Source organism: Zygosaccharomyces rouxii, assembly GCF_000026365.1.
Source record: "Zygosaccharomyces rouxii strain CBS732 chromosome B complete sequence".
Lineage (NCBI taxonomy): Eukaryota > Fungi > Ascomycota > Saccharomycetes > Saccharomycetales > Saccharomycetaceae > Zygosaccharomyces > Zygosaccharomyces rouxii.
In genome coordinates, this window is record NC_012991.1 from 87,288 (window position 1) to 111,343 (window position 24,056).

At 39.7% G+C, this 24,056-nt stretch overlaps 13 protein-coding genes across 13 annotated transcripts; 7 read left to right on the plus strand and 6 right to left on the minus strand.

Annotated features, from left to right (window-relative positions):
* Positions 1 to 255: 255 nt before the first annotated feature.
* Positions 256 to 3,285, plus strand: GPI13 (mannose-ethanolamine phosphotransferase GPI13; the record flags this gene model as incomplete). Its single annotated transcript, XM_002494952.1, has 1 exon — positions 256 to 3,285. The coding sequence occupies one exon, from the start codon at positions 256 to 258 to the stop codon at positions 3,283 to 3,285; it is 3,030 nt and encodes a 1,009-aa protein (XP_002494997.1).
* A 43-nt stretch (positions 3,286 to 3,328) lies between these two features.
* Positions 3,329 to 4,360, minus strand: SNF6 (Snf6p; the record flags this gene model as incomplete). The annotated part of the gene is made up of 1 exon (XM_002494953.1): positions 3,329 to 4,360. The coding sequence occupies one exon, from the start codon at positions 4,358 to 4,360 to the stop codon at positions 3,329 to 3,331; it is 1,032 nt and encodes a 343-aa protein (XP_002494998.1).
* Positions 4,361 to 4,529: 169 nt separating this feature from the next.
* Positions 4,530 to 5,273, minus strand: YJU2 (mRNA splicing protein YJU2; the record flags this gene model as incomplete). The annotated part of the gene is made up of 1 exon (XM_002494954.1): positions 4,530 to 5,273. The coding sequence occupies one exon, from the start codon at positions 5,271 to 5,273 to the stop codon at positions 4,530 to 4,532; it is 744 nt and encodes a 247-aa protein (XP_002494999.1).
* A 168-nt stretch (positions 5,274 to 5,441) lies between these two features.
* On the plus strand, positions 5,442 to 6,212 carry YAP3 (Yap3p; the record flags this gene model as incomplete). Its single annotated transcript, XM_002494955.1, has 1 exon — positions 5,442 to 6,212. The coding sequence occupies one exon, from the start codon at positions 5,442 to 5,444 to the stop codon at positions 6,210 to 6,212; it is 771 nt and encodes a 256-aa protein (XP_002495000.1).
* Positions 6,213 to 6,349: 137 nt separating this feature from the next.
* On the plus strand, positions 6,350 to 7,696 carry CUE2 (Cue2p; the record flags this gene model as incomplete). Its single annotated transcript, XM_002494956.1, has 1 exon — positions 6,350 to 7,696. One exon carries the CDS (start codon positions 6,350 to 6,352, stop codon positions 7,694 to 7,696), a length of 1,347 nt encoding a protein of 448 aa, XP_002495001.1.
* Positions 7,697 to 7,840: 144 nt separating this feature from the next.
* On the plus strand, positions 7,841 to 9,631 carry MIF2 (Mif2p; the record flags this gene model as incomplete). The annotated part of the gene is made up of 1 exon (XM_002494957.1): positions 7,841 to 9,631. One exon carries the CDS (start codon positions 7,841 to 7,843, stop codon positions 9,629 to 9,631), a length of 1,791 nt encoding a protein of 596 aa, XP_002495002.1.
* A 249-nt stretch (positions 9,632 to 9,880) lies between these two features.
* On the minus strand, positions 9,881 to 12,772 carry STE20 (mitogen-activated protein kinase kinase kinase kinase STE20; the record flags this gene model as incomplete). Its single annotated transcript, XM_002494958.1, has 1 exon — positions 9,881 to 12,772. The coding sequence occupies one exon, from the start codon at positions 12,770 to 12,772 to the stop codon at positions 9,881 to 9,883; it is 2,892 nt and encodes a 963-aa protein (XP_002495003.1).
* Positions 12,773 to 13,319: 547 nt separating this feature from the next.
* On the minus strand, positions 13,320 to 17,690 carry UFD4 (putative ubiquitin-protein ligase UFD4; the record flags this gene model as incomplete). Its single annotated transcript, XM_002494959.1, has 1 exon — positions 13,320 to 17,690. The coding sequence occupies one exon, from the start codon at positions 17,688 to 17,690 to the stop codon at positions 13,320 to 13,322; it is 4,371 nt and encodes a 1,456-aa protein (XP_002495004.1).
* A 399-nt stretch (positions 17,691 to 18,089) lies between these two features.
* On the plus strand, positions 18,090 to 18,800 carry MRT4 (mRNA turnover protein MRT4; the record flags this gene model as incomplete). Its single annotated transcript, XM_002494960.1, has 1 exon — positions 18,090 to 18,800. The coding sequence occupies one exon, from the start codon at positions 18,090 to 18,092 to the stop codon at positions 18,798 to 18,800; it is 711 nt and encodes a 236-aa protein (XP_002495005.1).
* Positions 18,801 to 18,855: 55 nt separating this feature from the next.
* Positions 18,856 to 19,326, minus strand: SHU1 (Shu1p; the record flags this gene model as incomplete). Its single annotated transcript, XM_002494961.1, has 1 exon — positions 18,856 to 19,326. The coding sequence occupies one exon, from the start codon at positions 19,324 to 19,326 to the stop codon at positions 18,856 to 18,858; it is 471 nt and encodes a 156-aa protein (XP_002495006.1).
* A 176-nt stretch (positions 19,327 to 19,502) lies between these two features.
* On the plus strand, positions 19,503 to 20,702 carry MRP4 (mitochondrial 37S ribosomal protein uS2m; the record flags this gene model as incomplete). Its single annotated transcript, XM_002494962.1, has 1 exon — positions 19,503 to 20,702. One exon carries the CDS (start codon positions 19,503 to 19,505, stop codon positions 20,700 to 20,702), a length of 1,200 nt encoding a protein of 399 aa, XP_002495007.1.
* Positions 20,703 to 20,807: 105 nt separating this feature from the next.
* On the minus strand, positions 20,808 to 22,073 carry ZYRO0B01276g (TLC domain-containing protein; the record flags this gene model as incomplete). The annotated part of the gene is made up of 1 exon (XM_002494963.1): positions 20,808 to 22,073. The coding sequence occupies one exon, from the start codon at positions 22,071 to 22,073 to the stop codon at positions 20,808 to 20,810; it is 1,266 nt and encodes a 421-aa protein (XP_002495008.1).
* A 643-nt stretch (positions 22,074 to 22,716) lies between these two features.
* HSE1 (ESCRT-0 subunit protein HSE1) lies at positions 22,717 to 23,952 on the plus strand (the record flags this gene model as incomplete). Its single annotated transcript, XM_002494964.1, has 1 exon — positions 22,717 to 23,952. One exon carries the CDS (start codon positions 22,717 to 22,719, stop codon positions 23,950 to 23,952), a length of 1,236 nt encoding a protein of 411 aa, XP_002495009.1.
* Positions 23,953 to 24,056: the final 104 nt, after the last annotated feature.

Sequence of the window (24,056 nt, forward strand, 5' to 3'; positions counted from 1 at the left end):
AAGAGAAAGAGACAAAGAGAGAATAGACTTACTTTTTTTTTTTGGAGTCCAGCTCACTTTGTCCCGAGAGTTAACCTTTGTTTTCCTTTCCTCTTGATTTTCGGTGTATTTTTTCCTTATCCCTCCGGTTTACGTTCTTCACTTCTTTCCACTCTCCCCTTCGCTCTTCAGGTGAAAGCGCAAGACTAAAGGCAAGTAGAATCTACACTGGAGAGGGTCATCACTAGAATTAAGCCCGCCCCTAATAGCCCTGTAATGGATGAACGTTCAATTAGAAAATCCCTTCTAGGCACCTCTGTTGAAGAGAAAAGGCTTTACAGGTCAAGGATCCAGAAGTTTCGTAAATGCCATACGCTTTATGTGATCCTGCTAGCGTCTCTTGCAGCATTACAGTTTATTGCCATAGCATTCTTTACTAGAGGGTTCCTTCTCACGAGGCAAGTATTGGATAACGTTTCTTCCCCTTTCCCTAATCAATACGGTAAATTTGATAAAGCCGTTGTACTTGTCATAGACGCTTTGAGGTTTGATTTCGTGATACCGGTGGATGAATCTCATCCGCAGCATAATCCTAATTATCACAATAACATCAAGGCCCTTTGGAATGACGAGTCTTTGAAGGGATCCTCACTGTTATTCAAATTTATCGCAGATCCGCCAACAACTACACTACAGCGGCTCAAAGGTTTAACCACAGGTTCCTTACCGACGTTCATAGACGCAGGCTCCAATTTCGACGGTAGTGTCATCGAAGAAGATAATTTGATCAAGCAGCTGTATTTAGCACAGAAAAACGTGTATTTTGCTGGTGATGATACTTGGAGTGCACTTTTCCATCCGTTCCTTTCTGCACAGAGTGAACCTTACCCTTCTTTAAACGTTTGGGATCTAGATACTGTCGATAATGGTGTGATGTCCTATTTCGAACGACATCTATTAGAAGGTGGACAAACCCGCCATCGTGATTGGGATGTACTTGTGGGACACATGCTAGGTGTAGATCACGTCGGACACAAGTATGGACCCAACCACTTTACCATGCGTGAAAAGCAACTACAAGTGGATGAATTCATTAGGAAAATTATTGCCGCTATTGATAAGGATACTTTGCTGATTGTCATGGGGGATCATGGTATGGATCATACGGGGAACCATGGTGGTGATTCAATTGATGAATTGGAAAGTACTTTATTTTTATACAGTAAGAGACCCGACATGTGGCAACCTAATGAGGACCCCAACGTTTATGATGTTAGTGATTTGGGTAAAAATTATAAACAAGTCAATCAAATTGATTTGGTTCCTACTTTATCGCTTTTATTGAATTTGCCCATACCTTTCAACAGTTTAGGTTGGCCCCTAGAAGAAATAGCTACTAGCAAAAAAGAGTTTGATTTCAATGTTCGCCTTACTTTGCAACAACTGAGTAACTATAAAAATGTGAGCGGCATGGTCACAAACTCGGAGAGACAAGCTGAATTGGATCACCTTTGGAATTTAGCTATGGAAAATCCTAAGTTAGGCTTTGATTTCCAGCGCAATTTACTAGAGACCTGTAAAGATTTATGGGCAAGATTCGATTTTTGGAGTATCGGAGTTGGAATAACTCTATTAGTGTTTTCCTTAATCCTACTCTTAACTATTACAAAATTGATTCCTTCTATTGTTGTGAGTCAAATGGTTTTCGAATTTGTTCCCTGGATAATTGTTATGATATTCATCTCCAATGCTTGTTTCCAAGGTGTATTCTTCGTGTTCCAACAACCTGCATTTGTCAGTGATACCCTTTGGTGTTCTCTGCTGGCCACTGCAGTAGGTATTGTCATAGGAACGTTCATACCGATATTTGATCGCTACAACATCAAATGGATGGTGGTTAGATTTGTCGAAGATCTTTCTGAATATTGGACTCGTATTGGCGTTCTACTTCTAACGGTCCATGCATTATTATTCACTTCCAACTCTTTCACCATTTGGGAAGATCGAATTGTAGCTTTCTTACTTATTACGCTTGGTATGCTTACCCTATATGAATTCGTGTTTGTGCCCAAGAGACAATCCACCAGTGCTCTTTTAACCGCCACTATCAGTGAAAAACAAGGAACTGCCTCCGGTGCGAGCCAATCAACTGCCAACTCTGATTCTTTCCCATTGACAAGATTTGCGCGTCTACTGGGAGCATACCATTCAATCGTGCTTGTGGTCTGCACGAGAATAGCGTCCACAATTACTATTTGCCGGGAGGAACAAGGTGAATACTGTACTCCCACTTTTACTACTGAAACCAATTACTCATTATGGTGCATGGGGCTCTGCCTGGTGATAGTAGCCATGATACCATCCTGCATTAAAGGCTATTACAATCTTTCCTCATCGTATCAAGCGGCTGCTCCTATTTGGATTGACATTTTCTTGAAAAGTTTCCTTTTCACGAACTTCATCTATTGGACATTGGCAGCATTGGAAAACAGTGTTTCCGACTGGTCTTGGAATATTACCGTTTTAAAATTTACCATCTCCCGCATAATAGCGGGATTCGCTTTGATTGCGTCTAATATCGGGTGGATGATGGGACCACTTTGCATTAAGCTCAACCTCCATAATGCAGATACCAAATCTCATCGAGCAACAATTCTCGGTTATTCCAATATCTATGGGGCCCAATATTTTCTGTTAGTGATTAATGCTCTAATGGGAATATTTCTTTTCAACAAGCCATTGGCTCAGGTGTCATTGTATTTAATGTGCAACCAAATGCTTTCCATTATTGAAATTTTCCATCTATTAAAATTAAAAGAGAACATCGTCGGTCCCTTTGCTCTAGCGCTACTATCATATTCACAATTTTTCAGCACAGGCCATCAAGCAACTATTCCGGCTATTCAATGGGATGTTGGATTTATACTCTCTGAAACTATTACTTTCCCACTGACTCATTTGGCAATAGTATTAAACACATTTGGTCCTCTCATCATAACGGCTTTGACAGTAGCGCTACTAACTCTTTGGGAACAACCTCCAGATGTACTCAAGCCTCAAACTCTTTTGGGAAGACTGGTCTCAAACTGTGGGCTACTACTGGTATATCATACGGTACTTTGTCTAAGTTCCTTTGTATGGGTCACATTTTTCCGTCGACATCTAATGGTTTGGAAGATTTTCTGCCCCCGGTATTTGTTTGCAGGTATGAGTTTAATCGTAGTTCAGTTGGTAGTAACATTTGGAGCGGTGGCATTAGCTAGTGGACGCTTAATTCGTCAAATTAACGATATATTCTGGAAATAATAGTAGTTATTATAACACGTTGTAATTTAATCTATACATGAAATTAAAAGAACGCGGTATCAATATCACCAAATTCATCTTCAAATCCATTATTGAAGGGCTCATTACCGAAATCACCGAATATACTATCCATCATATTTGGATTTGAATTTTGTTGCTGAGATGGAGGCACCTGTGCCTTTGAATCATCATCAGGTGATTGCTCATCTTGTTGGGAATCATTAGGACCTTCCTGAAACTGTTGATCTTGATTCTCGTCTTGAGCAGGCTGTAGCTGTTGTTCCTGCTGTTGTTCCTGCTGCTGCTCCAGCTGTTGCCGTTGGAAGTGTTCTTGTTCCAGCTGTTCCCTTTCTCGTTGCCGCTGTTGATGTTGCTCTTCTTCTTTTCTACGCAATTCTTCCTCCTCTTGGGCTCTCCTCTCTTGTTCTCGTCTTTGCCTTTCCTGTTCTTGTTCCCATTGAATTTGTAATTTCTTCTCTCTAAGTTCTTTCTTCAATTTTGCATGATTAGACCAATATCCATCAGGAGCACGGCTTTGATCTTTTTGTAAATGGGTAAATTTACCTTTATGAGTAACGACACTATTTTCCTGCGACCTAAGTTCAAATTTGGATTCATACAGCTTCAAAATTTCGTCAGGTTCTTGTAGATTCAATTCTGCCGACCAGAGTTTATCCTTTAAGAAACTAGAGTTGTCATCTAACTCCCATTTAAATCCATTAAGCACTTCTTGTAACTGTGACAGTGATTCCTTTTGTACTTGTAATTTTCCTTCCAACTGACTTGGCGTGATTCCCTTGAAGATTTCGGGTGGCTTTATCTTATCTAATGGAACCAATTGTGTAGTTAAAACATCTATAAATTCTCCTGATTTGATGAAATTTTTCAAAAGATGTGATCTGTATGAAATTGTATCACTCTCATCGTGTGAAACTGCAGATACATGTTCGGGCCTTAGACGAGAATTTTCAAATCTTTGCTTCACCTGTAACTGTTGTTGTTGTTGTAACTGTAATTGATGATGGATCCTAGAGGATTTACCGTGATGCGTACGTCTCTTTTTCACCACTGGCATTGATTATCGTAACAACTAATACTCTTACGATCGAATACTCTACTGTACAGTATGTCAGCATGTGTAGTATAATTTATGTTTAAGAGTAGACATTCCGACGAGATTGACTCAACTTCTGTCCATACTAACAGTGTAATCACACATTACGACAACTCATCGCATGTATTCACTACCTCTTAATCCTAATTCCCAGTGGGTTAGGAGCTCCAGTATGAGCTCCAGTGGCTCTCCTTATCTTTTTTGCCGGTTTAGAAACTTTCAAAGTATCTGCTCTTCCTTTTCTGCTTTCAAATGCCCTTTCTGCAAGTTTATCCAACTCATCATCTTGATCCTCTTCGCTTTCATGCGATAAACTATCCACTTTCCGCTGCTGCTGAGCTCTTGAATTCTTTAATGCAACTAATTGTTGATCACCCTCTTGTTCTCTCTGTAGTTTTGATAACCTTTCCTCGAGAGCCTGCATTTTATCCTCACCACGATGTCGATCATCATCGTGTTCCTTAACGAGTCGTTCAAGAGCCTGGTCTGCCGTTTCCACATTTTTATTCTCTTTCAACCTCCCTGCATAGTTTCTCGTACCACCAAATTCCATCACATAGTCAGCACTCTGCGGGTCAGTTCTGAATGCAATACAGTTACTGCATCTGGGACATCTTATATTTAACCGGTACATCTTAAAGGTGTCTAGATATTTCTCATCCAATATTTCTTTCTTACCGTTAAACTTCTTACTCTGCGGTATGTACTCATCACATTTCAAGCATCTTATACTGAATGGAGTCATCAGTCTTACAGTAACTACACCATTGTTACGCTTTTTCAACGACTTATTGGCCTTCTTAAGATCCCTCTCTGCCTTCAACGGGTCGAAATCAGGAGGGTAGTACTTGTTGATTACCTTCCTCTCTGACATAGATGTGCTTATAGACTGCTTAGAGCTTCACTATTCCACTTGTTCTTTGTAAGTTTCTGATTAAAATATCTTGCGAAGTAATCATCGAGAATGCGGAAATATAGGAACTCTTACTGAAGACAACAACTTAATAAACAAAGGTCGTAGATCGAAGTACTATCAACCAGTATGGGCATAAATGAATACGCTATGGATATGCGAGGATATTCCATCGATCCATTTGATACATTAGATTCACTTAAGGTGTCGGTTCCAAGCCCTCTTTCTGAATACATATTGAATAGTAATGGTAGTGAGTCTGGAGATGGAGTTCTCACACCAACAGATAATGCGACTGCAGCTAAAAGTGATGTAACTGTCAGTAGTAATGGTAACTCAAGCGGTGAATTAACAGAAGAAAAGTTAAAACAGATTAAAAGAGCCCAAAACAGGGCAGCACAACGTGCATTTCGAGAGCGTAAAGAGACAAGGTTGAAAGAGTTGGAACAGGAGTTACGACAAAGTGAAGCTCGTCGTAAACAGCTAGATGAAGAATTGGAACGACTTTGTAGGGCTAACTTGGAAATGAATGCTGAAAATAAAATACTTTTGGAACAAGGTGAGGTTGGTGATTATGGGACACAGGGTGGAAGGTTTACTTTCCCACATGAGATTGCCCATGAAAATTCTGGTTCATTACAAGAATCTAGAGAGTACAGTTCAAAAATATTTAAGACTGAAGGTCATTATCTCGATGAATCAGGCAAAGAGATTTTAACCGTTCCTGCAACATGGGATTATTTGCACCAATTATCGGAGCAAGTACAGTTTAACGTTACTGGCGTCTTGGATAGTTTAAAAGGAAACGAAGTTTGTCACGGATTAGGTGCAGCATATCCAAGAGTTCTTGTTGACCAGCAAGTTCGAGAACAGCTTGTACGGGATGCAAGTCGTGCCTAAAATCTGTGGTTTTTGTTTAATTCTGGGTTATTGTTATTGTTGTTGTTATTATTATTGTTGTTGTTATTATTATTGTTGTTGTTATTATTATTATTAGTATTATTGTTATCACTTTTTCTTTTATACTATGCTTTATTATGCATTACTATGCCATAATAATACAATCAACTCTGTATATCGTCTTGTTCTTGAATGTGAAATACATTAAGTTTCAAGAAGCTGAAGCAGTTGAAAGAATCAATATGGATGAATCCGTTGCACTGTTGGTGGAAATGTTTCCCGATAAGCCAGTTGATGAGTTAAATTCAGCTCTTAAAAGTTCAAATGGTATTTTAGATGATGCTTGCGTAATGTTAGTCAGTGAAGACAGTAGCAGAGAAAATGTTAATCCTCATGAACAGTTAAAATCTATGTTTCCATTGGTACATCAACCAACAATCGAAAAGGTTTGGCATGATCAAAATGGTGATTTTGATAATACCGTCGTAGAATTGTTAAACCATCATATGCTATTAGAAGAGAATGACAGTAGAGACCCTGAACCATCCCCGCAGCCTGAATCTAAATCCACTGTAGACATTGTACAAGAATACACCGGTGTTACTTCAAGTATAGCAAGACACTTTAGCTATAGAAGTTCTTTTAACGTGGTAAAGGCTATTGTATCCATATTAGACTCATACCGAGAACCACCACAAGAAAAGAAGACTCCAGCTGCGCCTTTACCCAAGCATCGTACTGGTGGTCGTGTTCAAGGTCCCAAGGGAGCTGCTCATGCAGATAAATTGGCTTCTTCGTCAACGAGGGAAGCGTCACCAGTAACCCAAGATAGACCGCCTTATGTGTATTCCATCGAATCTGCAGAAGCACAAGAGTTGGAAGATGCAATCAAATCTAATTTAAATCTACGAAGTATTCACCCAAAATTTCTTCATAGAGCTTTAGAATACTACAGAGGTGATTTACTTAAAACTTTACAGTTGGCAAGCTTAATCATTGAACAAAATGGCACCAGGTACACTTACAAGGATGCCCATGAAGAGTCATACGACTTATCAGGTTTTACAGAATACAAACCTCGTGGTAAGAGGCGATCCCCAAGAGATTTTAATGGAAATTCCAACTTCTCACTACAAGACGATTCGTACGCTCCAATAGCTCGCAGCATGTGGTCCAACGTACTGACAAACCCAAGATTGGATTTCCATGGGTTTTTATGCCCTGATGCCATACAAGTATTACAAAAATGTCTAGAGAAATGGTGGAAACACGAATTGGATCAAAGAGAATTGAACAATCAGAAATTGTCCATGACTCAAGTAGCCAACGTTGATCCTCTGCGAGTAATCACAGGTAGAGGTATTCACAGTGACAATGGTGTATCAAAGCTTAAAACCCAGGTAAGGAGATTCTTGGAAAGAAATCAGTACAAATTTGTCGAAGAAACCGCCTATTTTGTAATCGTAGGTAAGAAAGTTCGTTGACGCGATGAGCTTGAAGTTAACTAAACTCACCTTACAGCGCATGTATAAACTTGTCATTTACAAAAAAAATAATCTTGATAGACATAGATAGATGCAGTTACTGATGGTTTAAAAGCTCACTAAAAGATTGATTGATATTTGAAAATGGATTATATGCATCTAGGTGTAAGGTCTAGAAAGACTGGTATTAACGCTAGGCAAGGTCTCGAGAAAGATGAATACAGTATGGAAAGAATTGATGATTTCTTTAGTGAAGATTCAACTAGTCATATTAGTGGTGATAGAAGGAAAAGTAGAAGATCTTCAATGCTTTCACTACTTTCTAGTGGTGGTCCTAGTGGATCATTTGTGTCAGATTCTGATCATCAGCAATCAACAAGTCCATCCAGAAGATCTTCTAGAGTGTACAGATTCAGTCTTCCAGAAAATGATACAATCCAAGAGGAAGAACCAGTAGATAATAACAATAATGTCCCAATTGATTACGATCTGCCACCACCACCAACACCATCACTTTCTGATAAAATGGAACAACCGCTGGACGGACCCTCAATTAGACTTACACCTGAGAAATCAACAAATGGAGACGTACCCGATTTAATTCAAGATGATGAAGATACCAGAGATTATACATCCTTCAATACATCGGAGAATGCCCTTTTAGAAGATGAGATGGATGATGATTACGAAGCCATTAGCGAAGAAGATAGAGATTACGTGGAAGGTGAATCTTCGTTAGAACAAACATTAAGTGCAGATGACAGTGATAGTAGCAGTAGTAGTGGTAGCGGTAGTGATGCAGGAGACACTACTATGGCTAAAAGCGAAGAAGAAGAAGAAGAAGATTTAGCTACTGTTCCTTCAAGACGAACTTATGGTTATGACAACGTACCGCCAGAAATATACGATTCAGATGAGGAGTACATTCAAAAGCAGGCACCAGAATTAGATCAGGATCCACATGCTACGGATGACCAAAGTCTTAGAAGGTCTAACAGGGTCAAGATTGCACCTCTAGAATGGTGGAGGAATGAAAAAGTGGTTTACAAGAGAAAAACCAGTAAACCAGTATTGGAGATCGACAAGATTGTTACCTATGACAAAAATGATGAAGAGGATGACGAGGAGGAATTATCCATTGGTCGTCGTAAGGGAAGGAATAAGAAGAAAACAGCTACTACTACAAGGACAAGGCCTTATAATTATATTCCAACTGGTAAGCCTAGGGGTAGACCCAGAAAACACAAGGCATTTGGCATGAGTGGAGGCCTTGTGGAAAATCCAAATACCGATCTTTTAGAAGAAATTAACCAAGGTAAAATACCTCAAGGTGAATGGTTACAACATGGTATTTTGGAGGCTAACGTTAATGTAACCATGGATAGACAAGGAGATGAAATAATTGCATTTGCTCCCAATTTATCACAATCGGAACAGATTAAGGAAACAGAAGATGAACATTTCTCATTGGAGGTCATGTTTGATGCTCATAAGGATCATTTTGCCAGTGGTATGTTAAAGATCCCTCGATATGGTAAGAAGAAATTAAGTGATTCTTATAATGTCTTCATAACTTTTTTCGTGGTTCAGGGTGTACTTGAAGTTACACTAGCGGGTAATACTTTTTTAACGACAGAAGGTTCATCATTTCAAGTTCCTGCTTTTAACGAATATGCCCTTGAAAATAGAGGTAACAACGAAGTAAAAATGTTCTTTACGCAAGTAACCATTTCAATAGATGAACTACAGAATGGTCATTCTACTCACCAAAGTAGTGATGAAGAAGATATGCAATCTCAATCACTTGATGCGGGCGTCAACGATAGCGGTAGCAGTAGCCAGGATGAAGACACACTGACGACAACAAGGAAAAGTAACGAAATCGCGTCAGCGAAAAGAAGTTCATTAAGTAGCATGAGCATTTCTGATATCTAACTTGGGATCCCATTTGATCGTATATAAACGTTTCTCAACTACCCCATGTAACAAAAAAAAAAAAAAAAAAAAAAAAAAAAAAGACAAACTCCAAACTGCTGGCTTAGCCCATGAGAAGAAGAAAATGATACTTTATATATTACAATTGCCGCCATAAGAGCAATCCGTTAAATGGTCAATTTATTTTGATCCGATAACCAACCTTGGAATATATTTAATTCCGAAATTTTCCCCCTCTCTGTTTTCGTTCTAACCTTGTGCCGTCGTAACTTCCTGCTCTTCAACTCCCTCCTCTCCACCACCATCATCTTCGTCGTCGTCGTCGTCGTCGTCATCGTCGTGTTCCATCTTTTCAGCAATTTTCTTCATACGTGCCAATTTCACTAGTGGTGCTAGCGAAGAATTTTCTTCGGCGACTTGTGTGACGAATGGATCTTTTAAGAGTTGTGATGAAGAGGCTCTTTGATCTGGCTCCACCGTTAAACACCAATCAAGGAAATTCTGCAATTCTTCGCCTAAATTATCAGGTTCCTTTAATTTTGGTGTACCATTGGTGGCTATCAAATATAATGCCCTCAATGGGGTTTCGTTTAAATATGGAGGTTCACCCTCGATCATTTCAATAATCATAATACCTAGCGACCATATATCCACTTTGGGACCATATTCTTTCCTTGAAACAACTTCAGGTGCCATCCAATAGGGTGTCCCCACCATTGTTGTTCTCTTTAAATTAATTTCATTGATTTGAGCGCAAAATCCAAAATCTGTCAATTTGATTTCACCTGTCATTGATAATAAAATATTATCCGATTTGATATCTCGATGAATGACACCCTTGGAATGTAAAAATTGAAGACCCGCTAAAGTTTCTCTACAGACGGCACCAATTTGACCCTCTGTTAAAATGCAATGCGTCACTACATCCGTTAATGAACCACCTTCCATGTATTCCATAACGACCCATAAGTCACCTTTTAACAAGTATGAATCAATAAAATTCACGATATTTCTATGTTTACTGCCTTTCATAACCATAATTTCGTTGATGATTAATTCTTTCTTGGGTTGTTTTTCCAAATTCATCTGTTTAATGGCGACAGATGCATTAGTACCCAATTCATAAGCGGTATAAACGCCACCAGATGCACCTTGACCAATTTTGGTCAGATTTAGATATAGCTTACTGGGGTCACCTTCAGCACAGATTTCACCCAATTGGGCGTAAAGTTGCTTCGTACGCCTTTCTCTTTCTTCCCTTTTCTTTTCAGCTAATGCAACATTATTCTTCTTGGAAACTTCTCTTGACGGCGTTTTTGATTTATTATGCCTTGCCGTCGGTGTTGAAGGGGATGGTGCTGTTTTGCCATCTTTCTGGTCTGTACGATCCTCCATCTTGTCAAGCTTATCAACATTCTCTTCCTCTTTATGTTGCGGTAGTGGAGGTAATGGTTGATCTTCTCTTTTACTACTAGGTTTCCTCGATGGTAACGAAGTTGAAGATTGACTATGAGGAATTTGGGGAACTTGTGGTGATGAATTGGATCTACTTGGTTCCAGTACCGGGGAAACAGAAGTTTTCCCGGCGGTTGGGGGTTTTGGTGCAGGTCTCGTGGGAATAAATTTTTGATGCGAACCACCAATGCCACCGGCATTAGGATCAGATTCGTTACCCATTGATATACCATTTGCCAAAGGTGGCGCTGGTGTAGGTAACTGATTTATTTTTTCCGGGCTATAAACATGGGCTGGAGAATTTCGACTCACACCATTCTGTGGTGAAGAAAAGGATTGATATTGTTGCAATTGAGGCGTTTGTACGCCACGCTCAGGTGTCGTGGAATCTTGAGGAAGATTATTCGACTTGAACCTATTAACCGATGAAGTCGATGGCGTTTTGAACGTAGGGGAGCTCGCTTCCAATGGAGATGGATTTGTAACATTGAATGTCTTGAAAGTTTTATCTTCACCACTTGATTCAGTTACATCTTGATAGAACTTAACAATATCAACCACGGCCTGTATGTTCTGTTCCTGTTCTCTCTTGGAGATACCACTACTCGTTAATAACTTTTCCCACTCAGTGGGTAACCCTGTATATTCACCAGTTCTTGAATCAATCCCCACATGATGTAAATGCTTAGCATTGTAGGGTGTCGAAATTTTAACTACGGATGTTCCTGGCTGTTGTTTGTTCTTTTCACCTCCTGAGGTTCGCTTCATATTGTTGACAAAAGATGTAAATACACCCTTCATTCTACTACTTCCTGATCCGTTATTCTTCTTTTTACTCTGCTCCAGTTTTTGAGTCGATGACGAGGCTGACTGTGATCTCGGGCTCATAACGTTACTATTGGTACTAAGCTTCTTCGAGGCACCAAAGGGACTAAAAGACGAACTCTTTGAAATGTTAACAGGCGATGAACCCCTCACTGGTAACGGTACGGTAGCATGATGCGCAGCAATAGGCGGTGTCATTATCTGTCTATTACTATTGTTATTATTACTTGTAAAACTGTTATTATTTTGGTTATTTGGAATTCCCGATGAAGATCCCTGAGTTCCTACCGAACCAGATTTCGACGAAGAGTTACCTCTTTCCACCGACGAATCCAAATAACTACTTTCATTAGACTGATTCAAATTTCTTGAATAACCGTTAAACTGAGGTTCCGATTCGGATGCATGAATTGTGGAATTCGTATTATCCGCGAAACCAGATTTATCCAGTGTGATACTACCTTTTGTAGTATCGTCGCTAGGATCATGCCGTTGCTCGTTTCTCTCAACTTCCTGCGGTTCCTCACTAGGTACCTCCTTTTCGCCTTCGGATGATGATAGTCCACTTAATACCGAAGATGACGATACTCTTGTAAACTGTATGGGGTCATCTAATGATGTAGAATGTTCCATTGCTGGCTCATGGGATCTACCAGGATCCATTGACCTATATTCACTTATGTTACGTAAGCGAGGACTATTACCAGCATCAGATGCATCAATATTTTCACTTTCTTGTAAGGCATTTACATTTAGTGTTCCTTGAACTCGTGGTAAATCGAACGATTCCACATCTTCTTTCAAATTAGTGTTATCTAGATCTAGTGAATCCTTAACACCAGTCGTATTCGAATGTTCCATCCTAAACTGAAATATATGTGTGCGTATTCGTTGCGCTTTTGGTTATAGTGGTGTTGTAGTACTCTTTGATGTTAACGTTGTGTCCCTACTACCAATTGGATGTAAAAGAAAGAGTGAAAAAAACTAAAAAAAAAAAAAAAATTCAATATGCAACGTCTGGAACTGATATAGTCTTATTCAAAACGTCCAAAGCGTTGATTCATTCCTTTGTGATAAAATATATACAAAGTTGAGGTTGTATAAACTTCCAACCAACTAGAAATGAACAGTTTTCCCCTCTGCCTTACTCTTCCTTGTCTTACTTCTTCTTAAAGGAAACACGGTTCACCACCTGCGAAGCGCGTCGAGCTCATCGAGCTGTCAATGAATAACATAAAATTACTGGAAAAGGTGAAATCAACAGGAATCATCTGCCGTCGAAAGAATGTTAATCCATACCCGTGATCAGGGATTATCAAGAGTGACGGCCAGAACGATTACCGGGTGGTGAAATTAAGCGGAACTATATGCGACGGTATGTACGACTCGTAGATCTACTGTACGAGTATCAGGACAGCAGGAATGCTCCGGAACCTTCTTGCATCGCCTGTGTAATACGAGAACGCATTGTCTGTTGACTGGTGTATTTGGGCAATTTGAAATAGTTTGCGCAGGTCATTACACTGGGCAAGTATGCATCGGGATTCATACCTTCATCAGGGTGCTTCAGCACTACCGTAAGTCTCGGACGTAGCGCCTTAAAGCCACCGATAGGTAGTTTTGGTGAACCCGTGAGGAATTGTAGGAAAAGACGTCTCTCTTGATCATTGAATGTAGACATCACGTAAATTAGGTCATGGATTGTGGAAGAATCCATGGTATAACCGTGGTCAGCGACTAGTGATCCGTACAGTGTCTCTGACGACCAGTCTTCCTGGATACGTCCACACATATGAACAATCTCTTCAGGAGTAAGTAGTAGTAGAGATGTGTAGGGGAAAACCTTGGAGAAGCCTTCGATAAAACTGTTTAGTTGACGTTCGATTCCTGCGCCTAGTACATAGTCCAAAACACGTTCCACGTAATCTGAGAGGTTTGCGGAATTGACTAGAATAGACTTACCATTCTCCACTAGTTCTACGTCGTATCCTGGTAATGTGAACGTTAATGTTAAACTCTCTAAATCTGTCTCATTGTAAAGTGTCTTGAGGGATCTTTCCAGTTGGGGGTCCACCAGTGACAGCAAATGCAACATGTCCCGAGTGTCCCTTGCCTTGACGGATGCTCTATCGCTGATACGATGTGTTAGTTCAAAGAAAACCTTGTTGAAGTTTAGGTCTAGGATACGATTGTCCAACATGGATCTAGCGACAAACGTACCCAGATGATGGAACAGTTCTAAAACCTTAGGCTCATCTTGCGACGATGTTAAAGGTGCTGGAAACAATAAAGCGTTTACGTAATCAGATTCCTGCGTTGTAGTTGATCCAAGAGTATCGTATCTCCACATACCCAAGGATTTTTTTGAGAATTCCCTTGACATAGACGCATAGAACTCTAAGGTGGGGCCTAAACCTGTACCAACTTCATCCTGATACTCAATCTCAAGGACGCTTGGACTAGATCCGTACTTGTTCAAAATCTTCAGCCCACTCAAAAACATTGTACTTCTTGAAATGCGTAACTTGTGTCTGGTGACTCTACCCAACTGTTGCAAAGGATCATCTGCGTTGGTCTCCTTGATATTACCCATACGGTTTCTCCATATCTGAATTAATCTTCCATATCCAAAGGATGTACATTGTAAAAAGAACATTCTGGTCTCAAAGGGGAATAAGAATGGATAGTTTTTGGTCAAATAAAGACTCCAATCGGGTAAAACACCACCGGCAACGATAAGTGGTTCTTCCAATTGTCTTGAAATTTTAGCACTCAATTTAGCGTTCACAAACAGATCATTAGGAAGATTGTTGGTTTTTGCAAATTTTAATAGATTTAATATATCCTCTGCAGGCCTTAATGCATCATCTTTGTGGAAACTGCGCTGTGCGTACACGTTAGCGAGTCCCAGTTCATGATTAGCCGATGAATCTTTGACCCTCTTGAACTTAATCACTTGTGCATCTCTCCAAACGTCAGCAGGATCTTTATCACTCCGTTTCATAGATTTGAAAAGAGCACCAAAAATGGTATCACTAGGGTTCAACTGGTTGTCATTAATGGAGAATTCAAATTGCCAATTTTTTAAATCTTCCATATCATCCTGACCTGCACTGGAGGACCTTGTAAGACCTGGTAGTAACGAATTCAAAAATCTGGTTTGGCCAATTCTGTGTCTTAGAAATTCACTCAAAGTTTTGAGTGATGCAATACAATGGATTGAAAGCGTAATAGTAGTTAAATGGGGGGCAATGTTATCTTCCTGGGCGTCCCCGTTGTAAACTAGTTTGATTTTCATCTGTCTTCCCAATGACGCCACTCTACCTTCAGAGCCTTGTAATCCACATTCCACGATATGGAACGATTCTAATCTCGTTAATGCTGATTGCAAGATGTTAACAAAATTAGGTAATTGTTCGCCAAATACCTGTACAAAAGTTCTCTCTGGTTCAAAACTTAAAACACCATATCGCTCTATCAATTGTGATAGCACTGATGCTAATCCACTTGAAATTAATTCAAAACTTGAAATTTCAAAATTACCATTAAATATGCTGCTTTTAACTCTGTTCCAAAGTTGGAACCAATCTTGTTCTGTGAACCCCTGTGCATCCAGTTCACGCAAATCCGTGACCAATTTTTCTATCTCTTTCAACTCTTCGACAACCGTTCCTTCGTTTTCAGAGAATAATTCACTCAAATGTTTGCTTAATTCATATGTTTTAATGCGAATGTAATTATAATTCAACGGTTTCAATACTTCAAACTTTATCTTCTTAGGTTTAACTTGTTCAGGGATATCGATTGCTCCGAATTGTATATCGTATTCGTTGTCTTCGTCATCTTCTGCCATTTCTTCATCATCTGAAAGTTCTCCACCAGTACCACCACTAGCCGCACCACTGGTTTCAATTGCAGTAACATCTTCATCGATAGTGAATTTGTCATCCTGCCCCTTTTGTTTGAGGAATTCGTATAACTTATCCACCAAATCTACAATACCCTCTCTTCTAATACCTGGTAAAAAGTCAGATGCAAAACGTGCGGTTATAATGTCAAGCAAGGAAAGTACACCTATTACAAGACCACCAGATACGATAGCCTGACTCTTTCCTTGTTCCAAATTAGTTTCATTTTGAGCCAGAGTCGTCCCTACAAGGTGAATGATATGTCTATCGACTTCGCCCGTTAATGGACTTTTGAGGAATGAAACAATTCTTGCCAAGGCAATGAGTACACAACGACGAACGTCAAAATCCACGGTATTGATAAAGATTTCTATTAGAAGCGGCGTAAGGTTCGTTAGAGTCTTGTTGACCCTCTCATTATCATCTGTTAGAGAAACTTGTTTAGGGGAGTCGACAGATAACAATTGTTCATTTTCTGTTGGGAGTAATAGAGCCACGGTACGAGCAATAGCATGAAGTAAAGGTTTTGGCACGAACATTAGAGTCTCGTGTAACGATGCATTAGGATTTTTACTGTAGCATGCAAAGCATTCTTCCAACGTACCGATAATATCACAGGATTCCAAGAGCTCTCTAGAAATTTCACTGCTCAAATTGACTAATACTGATAGAATATCCAGACACTTGAGCCTATCTTCCAATTGAGAATCCGCAGCTGAAACTAGTTTCAGTAAACGTTCCACAACTTCAAAAGTGAACAATGATTCTAGCATGTTAGAATCACGTAATCCACCGCATACGCCGTATAAGGCATTCAAGAGCTTGGAGATAATTGGCTGATCGGATGCATTCGCGAATATCGGTTTCAAAAGTACGAAAAGTGTCTGTATTGTTTCAAAAGAATCCATTCGTACCTTTGTACACGAATTAGCAACAATTGACACCGCTTTACGTTGAGCATGAATCGTAAAGAAATCCAGGTATTGCAAGCATGAAGCTAGTGTTCCTGATTGCAGCACTTCTCTACCACGTAATCTGGATACCAGTTCCAGAGTCTCTAATATTTGTTCGGCTAGGTCAATGTAACTGATGTCTTGTAACATTTCTTGTAAAATGGGAACTAAATTTTCATCAACAGCCATCGATATGCTTTCAGGATTAACTTCAAACAGGTTGTAAAGGCAACGACATGATACCAATTGTAATTCTAATTCACCCTTTAACATTGGATTGGATAAAATATTTAAGATCCCTCTAAGTAATTTTTCTACAGGGAAAACTCTGTCCACGACGACTTGGTTCATCATTAATAGATGTTCAGACAATTCTCTGAGACTTTCCATGGCAAAATAAGGGTCTTCATCTGCATTCAATACATTTTTGACCAATTTGGAAATCCTATTGTTTCTACCTCCACCACCAAGGCCGCTACCTCCTCTATGACCACCATCGTTTAAGAGTGATAAAATTTCAGGGAAAACGTCTGCCAAGTTCATAGGACCACTACCACGGGAGAATGGCCCTGAGGAAGATCTTTCACCACCAACCTGTGGACGACCTTCCATACCTTGTACCAAATTCCCTAAAATGTCTTGCATTGTAAATGATCTCGCATCGGGGCGCCCACTATGATCGCCCTCGTCATCTGCATCATCATCGTGATGATCTTCATCCTCTTGCTCTACTGCATCGTAGTCAATGAAAACATCTTGATCCTCCTCGTCCCCATCGTGATATCTATCACTGGATGTATCGTGCCCTCTATCACTCGGGCTCCCATCTGGGTATTCATACTCATCTTGGCCCTCCATAGAACTATGCTCATCTACCATGTAATCGCTACTACCGCTATGAAGGTCGTGATCATCCATTTTTTGGGTTAACTCCTAATATGTCTAATGAAACACCCTTCGTTGGAAAGAAAAACCTTTAAAAATACTCTCTAAACAATCTGCAACTGGATGTCAATTAAACTTAGAGGTCCTAAGCAAATCTAAAGTGCAATATGACACTTATCCTCTCAACTATGGGAGACCCTTTAAAAAAAGGTAGGTACTTAATCATCTTTGTCTTCAGCACCTCTAAGCTTTCTCTAGTAATAATATTGGGGGTTACCCGCCTCTTTCATGATGAAAATTTTCAGCTCATCGGAGCTCATCTCATCTCATCTCATTCAATTTCGAGATATATTCTTTAATAGAGTACAGTATTCTGAGTCTTGATTCATTGATTGCTTATATCGAATCAATTTCAGTGGATTAACATCTATAATGCCAAGATCAAAGCGTTCAAAGCTAGTTACTCTAGCTCAAACTGACAAGAAAGGTAGAGAAAACAAGGAAAGAATATTTGATGAAGTAAGAGAAGCATTGGATACCTACAAATACGTTTGGGTGCTCAAGTTGGATGATGTTCGTACACCAGTTCTACAAGAAATTAGAACCTCTTGGGCAGGATCCAAACTGATTATGGGAAGAAGGAAGGTTTTAGAAAAGGCACTTGGTACCACGAAGGAGGAAGAGTACAGAGATAATTTGCACAAATTGACGTCGCACTGTCAAGGTGTTACCGGGTTACTTTTCACTGATGAATCTGTGGATACTGTCAAGGGATTTTTCGAAACTTATCAAAGATTGGACTACTCAAGACCAAATTCCGCAGCACCTCTAACATTTGTCATACCGGCAGGTGTTGTATACTCTAGAGGTGGTCAAATTCCTGAAGACGAAGATGTCCCTATGGTCCACTCACTTGAACCAACAATGAGAAACAAATTCAACATCCCTACTAGAATTCAAAAGGGTAAAATTACATTGGATTCACCATACAAGGTTTGTGAAGAGGGTGAAAAATTAGATGTGCGTCAAGCTTTGATCCTTAAGCAATTCGGTATTGCATTGGCAGAGTTTAAAGTTAAAGTTGCTGCGTACTTCGACAGTGAATCCAGTAAAGTGGAAGAAGTTGGGATTAACATGGATTGATACTTATAGCATCTCTGTATATCTGTAAAATATTGTGTAGATAATTAATCTGATTTCAACAAACATGCCTCCAGTAGTCCTCTATTTGTTTCAACCGTACATGGTCTCTTAGGTTAATGACAGAGACGTCCTTTAAACAGTGCTTCCGTTTGATACGAAAGGCGGCGCTAAAAACAAGATTAGCAAGTCTTAATTGTGAATTGGTTAGATTCTCAGAGTCATCCCTGTTCAAAAATATCAATTCGTCCAACCCATAGAGCACCAATCGGTTGTAGCCAACATCTTCTGCTTCCCATTTCATCAGATACATGAACAGATACTGTAATCGATTTAAAAACAACACTTCCACGTCTCTTCTACTACGAATAATAGCATTCACTGATGACAATCTACCTGGACTTGCACTTAAGTCCCTCTCTATATATAATCTTGCCTCATCACCTAGAACAAAAATTAAAGCTTTGGAACGTCTCTGATAGTTTTCATCCTCTTGTAAAAGATCCTCTACAAGACTTTGGAGCTTCATAGAATCGATTTAAATGCCATTGGAATGGTTCTTTAACCTCAAGCCAGTTCTATCTTTATCCGCAGCCTTATTTTCCTCCAATATCAAATTTTTTTCACTTTAGCATTAAGCCAAAAGAGATGAACAAGAAACAATACTAAGCTCTTAAATAAAATATAACCAGATATTCACCAATTATGAGTGCTCTGAGAATCCATAGATGTGTTTCGGCAACTCGAAAGCCCTTGAGTCGAGTCTTTCCACGTTTTGCGTCCACGAATAATACACCAGAGACCACTCAGAGTGAAGATTCACACCAGGATGAAGTGTTCGTTATGCGTCAAAAACACTTTAATGATCAAATAGTATCTCAATTGAAGGCATTATCTGAGACCCCGTTAGATAAAATTGATGGTTTACAAAATGTTACGGATCAACCGTTAACAGAGAAGGAGAAACAACTAGATGAAGAATTAACAGATTTCTTAACGAAATATTCACAATTGAACAAATTGATCAATAATGAAGATGTGAATGCTGGTGATGCTGCTACTAGTATCAATGGTAAAATTGCTTCTCATCATAAAAAGTACCCATATTTGGTTCCCTCTTCGAGAGATAAACCATATACTTCACAAGAATTATTCCTAAGACAAATGAAGCATTCATCTCATACCGCCAGATTGGGTGCTAATATTGAACAAGTTTACTCACCACATAAGGACGTGCATAATCCATTACCTGCAGAGAAAGTTTCTGTCAATAAGCTTTTGGAGGCTGGTGTACACTTGGGACAATCAACGTCGATTTGGAGACCATCTACACAACCTTTTATCTATGGTGAATACAAGGGTATTCATTTGATTGATTTAAACAAAACCCTTTCATCTTTGAAAAGAGCCGCTAAAGTGGTGGAAGGCATTTCTGAAAGAGGTGGTGTGATTTTATATGTGGGGACCAGAGAGGGTCAAAAGAGAGCTTTAGAAGAAGCCGCCAAGAGAACAAATGGGTATTATATTTCCACAAGGTGGATTCCAGGTACTTTAACCAATTCAACGGAAATTTCTGGTGTTTGGGAAAGACACGAGGTAGATTTCGCTGATAAACCTACCAACAGAGAGTTGACACCGGCTGAGACTTCGGGAATCTGTAAACCAGATCTTATCGTTGTTTTGAACCCAACGGAAAATAGAAATGCCCTTAGAGAATCCATGCAAGCAAGGGTCCCAACTATAGGTATTATTGATACTGATTCCGAACCATCTATGGTTACTTATCCAATTCCTGGTAATGACGATTCGTTACGTTCCGTTAATTTAATACTGGGAGTTTTGTCTAGAGCTGGTCAAAGAGGTCGTCAAAACAGATTGGCCAAGTTTTCTACTGATCTTGAATAAGATGGTTTTAATGTTTCTAGAGTCTTGTACATATGTAGATATATATGAAAATACTTTCTGCTTTACTTATCATGACTCTAGTTTTTTTTGGCATGCAATTTCATTTCATAAAGCCTTCTCCTTTTTGGCCTCGTTGGATTCGTCATTTGTTGGAGTTTGTGCTAATTCTTCTTCATCGGATTCACTTTCACTTCTTTCGTCCTTTCTAACATTGTCCTTCAGCAGGCGGTATAAAATCCTCAAGATTAAAAACAGCCAATACAAGTTAACCAATTGTAAAGCTGCAATCAGACTAAAGACAATGGGTAGAGAAATCCAACATTTGTATTGCTGAGTTGCAAAGTTTAGCACGAAATCACCAACAGTACGGAATTCTGTCAAAACTGACCATAAGATTCTCATATTGACCCAATGGCGCAAATACACCCAATGGAAGATGAAAGTGATAAAGACTGTAGGTGTCGAAGGATGGTCCAAATAGTTGACAGTCTTGGAAAGAGATAACCAAAAATCGGAAATGTCCATAGTCACATAGACGAATAGACCCATCTTGGTGAAATGGAACACATAGGATGACCAAATTAGAAGCAACGTAACAATGTGATGGAAAACCAATTCTGGGTAGTCCTTTCTTGGTTTTTCTAGTTGTAGTACTAAAACAGCTGCCTGTTGAGCCCAAAATGAAGCTTGTCCCAAATAGAACCATTTGTACTTATAACTATTGGTGAAATCTGGGTATGTCAGGTACATGGGGGCCGTTTCGAAAAACCATAAGTCAGAGTCATACATAAGGTACAGTCCAATAGGACCTGAGACACCGTAGTAGATAATGGCGTAAACTTGCTCCATCATACGCTTAATTCTATGATTAGATCTGACCCCCAATTTTAACGTCAATGGTCTAATAACAACATCCATCAGGAATTCACGTAAAAATGTGAAGAATACCATGTAAAATAAGATAAAACACAAATCTTTAATACCTTTGCCGTATTCATTGGTTTCACCAACTTGATAAGATATGGTAACAAACATGTGCAAGGGATTGTTTGGTGTATAATCGCCAGAAACCAAATAGCCAGCATAGACAACTGACATGATAACTAATGGCGTGACCCATGTGTGTTGATAGCTAAGTTCTCTATAATTTAACCAGAATCTTTGCCAAATATTAATTTCAGATGCATTACTGGAGGATAACCTTCTAACTCTTTCCTTTGATGCATGTCTTGCCTCCTTAGAATTTGAGGATGCCGATAACCCTGGTACGGTATCACCTAAATCGATCTTCCCTACGGATGAGGTACGTCTAGTTCTTGACGTTGGTTTCAGCTTATCAGCCTGGTTAATAGGCTTCAAATGTCCTGTCATTTGAACTTTTTTCAAATAACAAGTAAAACTAGACGTCTAGAATTGAATCAAGTTTTTCGGTGATTCAGAATCAACCTTTTAACTGCACTTGAAGTCTCTCAAGAGTTTTAGTTAAGTGTAATGTGTCATTTTGTTTTGTTTTTTTGTTTTATTTTTTTCACTCAATGGATCAATAACAACATCAGAGGGTTCAGCGAAGCAGTTCGGTACTGGGGTATTTCCTGCTGTAAAGGAAGAAGTAAGGTGATAGTAATCTTGAGGTTCCCTTCTGGAGGAATCATGTAATTGTAGCAATGGGTTTTAAGTATGGGTAATTAGATATGGGATTTGGTCGCTTTGCTAGACCATTGTTCCCCAAGAAATGACGGTTACATTGAAGGACGCTGAAAATTTAGGCATATTAGCGAAAAGTAGACATAATTGGGTAATTTAAGGTCACAGAGTTGAATGCTACAGTTTTGGAGACCTTTGAAGTGCTACTCAGGCGATTTAGACGCTATTCGGATGTACTTCTTCACCACCGTATGCTACGATTTGGGTTCAAGGGTATTTCAACCTCATCTCTAACTAAAGCTTAAAGGGATTCGCCAGTTGAACAAGGCACAGAGATCTATAGGGAACCATAGGGAATCATTTGAGTATCATGGGAAGCATCGAGAAGGCTGTTTTAAAGGCTACAGACCCCAAGCTAAAGGGCGATAATTGGCAGTACATCCTTGACGTTTGTGATTTAGTTTCTGAAGACCCTGAGGATGGTGGTAAAGAGGCTATGGAACTCGTCGAATCGAGGTTATCTCAAAGAGATGCAAACGTTATACTAAGAGCACTATCGCTGATAACCTCGCTAGCTGAGAATTGTGGGTCTAGATTGCAGCAGTTAATTGCTTCCAAGGATTTCACAAGTAAGCTTTACGGATTAATCAAAGGCAAAAGTGTACACGTTACGGTAAAGATGGAAGTGGCTAAAGTGGTTAAACAGCTGTCCTTGTCATTTAAAAGTGACCCCTCTCTGAAATATATGAATGATTTGTATGTCAAGATTTCCAAAAACTATCCACAACTACTGCAAGACGATCAACCTAATGTTCCAGGTAAATATGAAATGAGTTATCAATCGAAAGTGAAAGAAGATAAGGACTTGGAGGAAGCATTGAGGCTGTCGTTATTGAGCCATCAAGAACAAGAGAAGCAGAAGCAGCTGAAAGAAGAGCAGACGGAAGCTCCATCTACATCGACGATGACGTCGGTGGCACCAACGGTCCCTCAGATCCCTCAGCAGCAAGTACAACAACGGCAACAGTCACCGCCGCTAGCTTCGGCAGCTCCACCCAAGCGGGTTAAGGCACTGTATGATTTGGCTAGTAATGAACCCGATGAACTGGCGTTTAAGAAGGGAGACATAATCGTTGTACTGGAGCAGGTGTACAGAGATTGGTGGAGGGGTTCGCTGCGTGGATCTATTGGTATTTTCCCGCTAAATTACGTTACACCGGTGGCAGAACCTACCCAACAGGAACTTTGGCAGGAACAGGCCAAAGAAGAGGAGTTGTTGGCCCAAAAGCGTAAAGTAGATCAATTGTATCACAAGATGACAGAATCGAATAGTCGTGGGGAAGATCCCACGCAAGATCCTAACATTAACGAATTGTACGGGTCTGTGACACCCTTGAGACCTGAAGTAGCAAAGTTAATTGGCAAACATGCGCGTAAAAGAGAAGAACTGCTCTCGCTAAGGCAAGTTCTAGCGAATGCAGAAGCTACATATAACCAACTATTGGATCGTGCTACTAATGTCTATGCGAATCCTTTGTCTATACAACCTCCACCAAGGTCGAACCAAAGGCCATCATCAGATCATATAATGCCATATCCACAATAAAAAAGGCAGGATTGAATGATACGTTTAGAAATAGCAACTTAGCACAATTGACATTGACATGGTTATAAGCGTTCATCTTTAATCCAATCGCTAGTACGCATCGT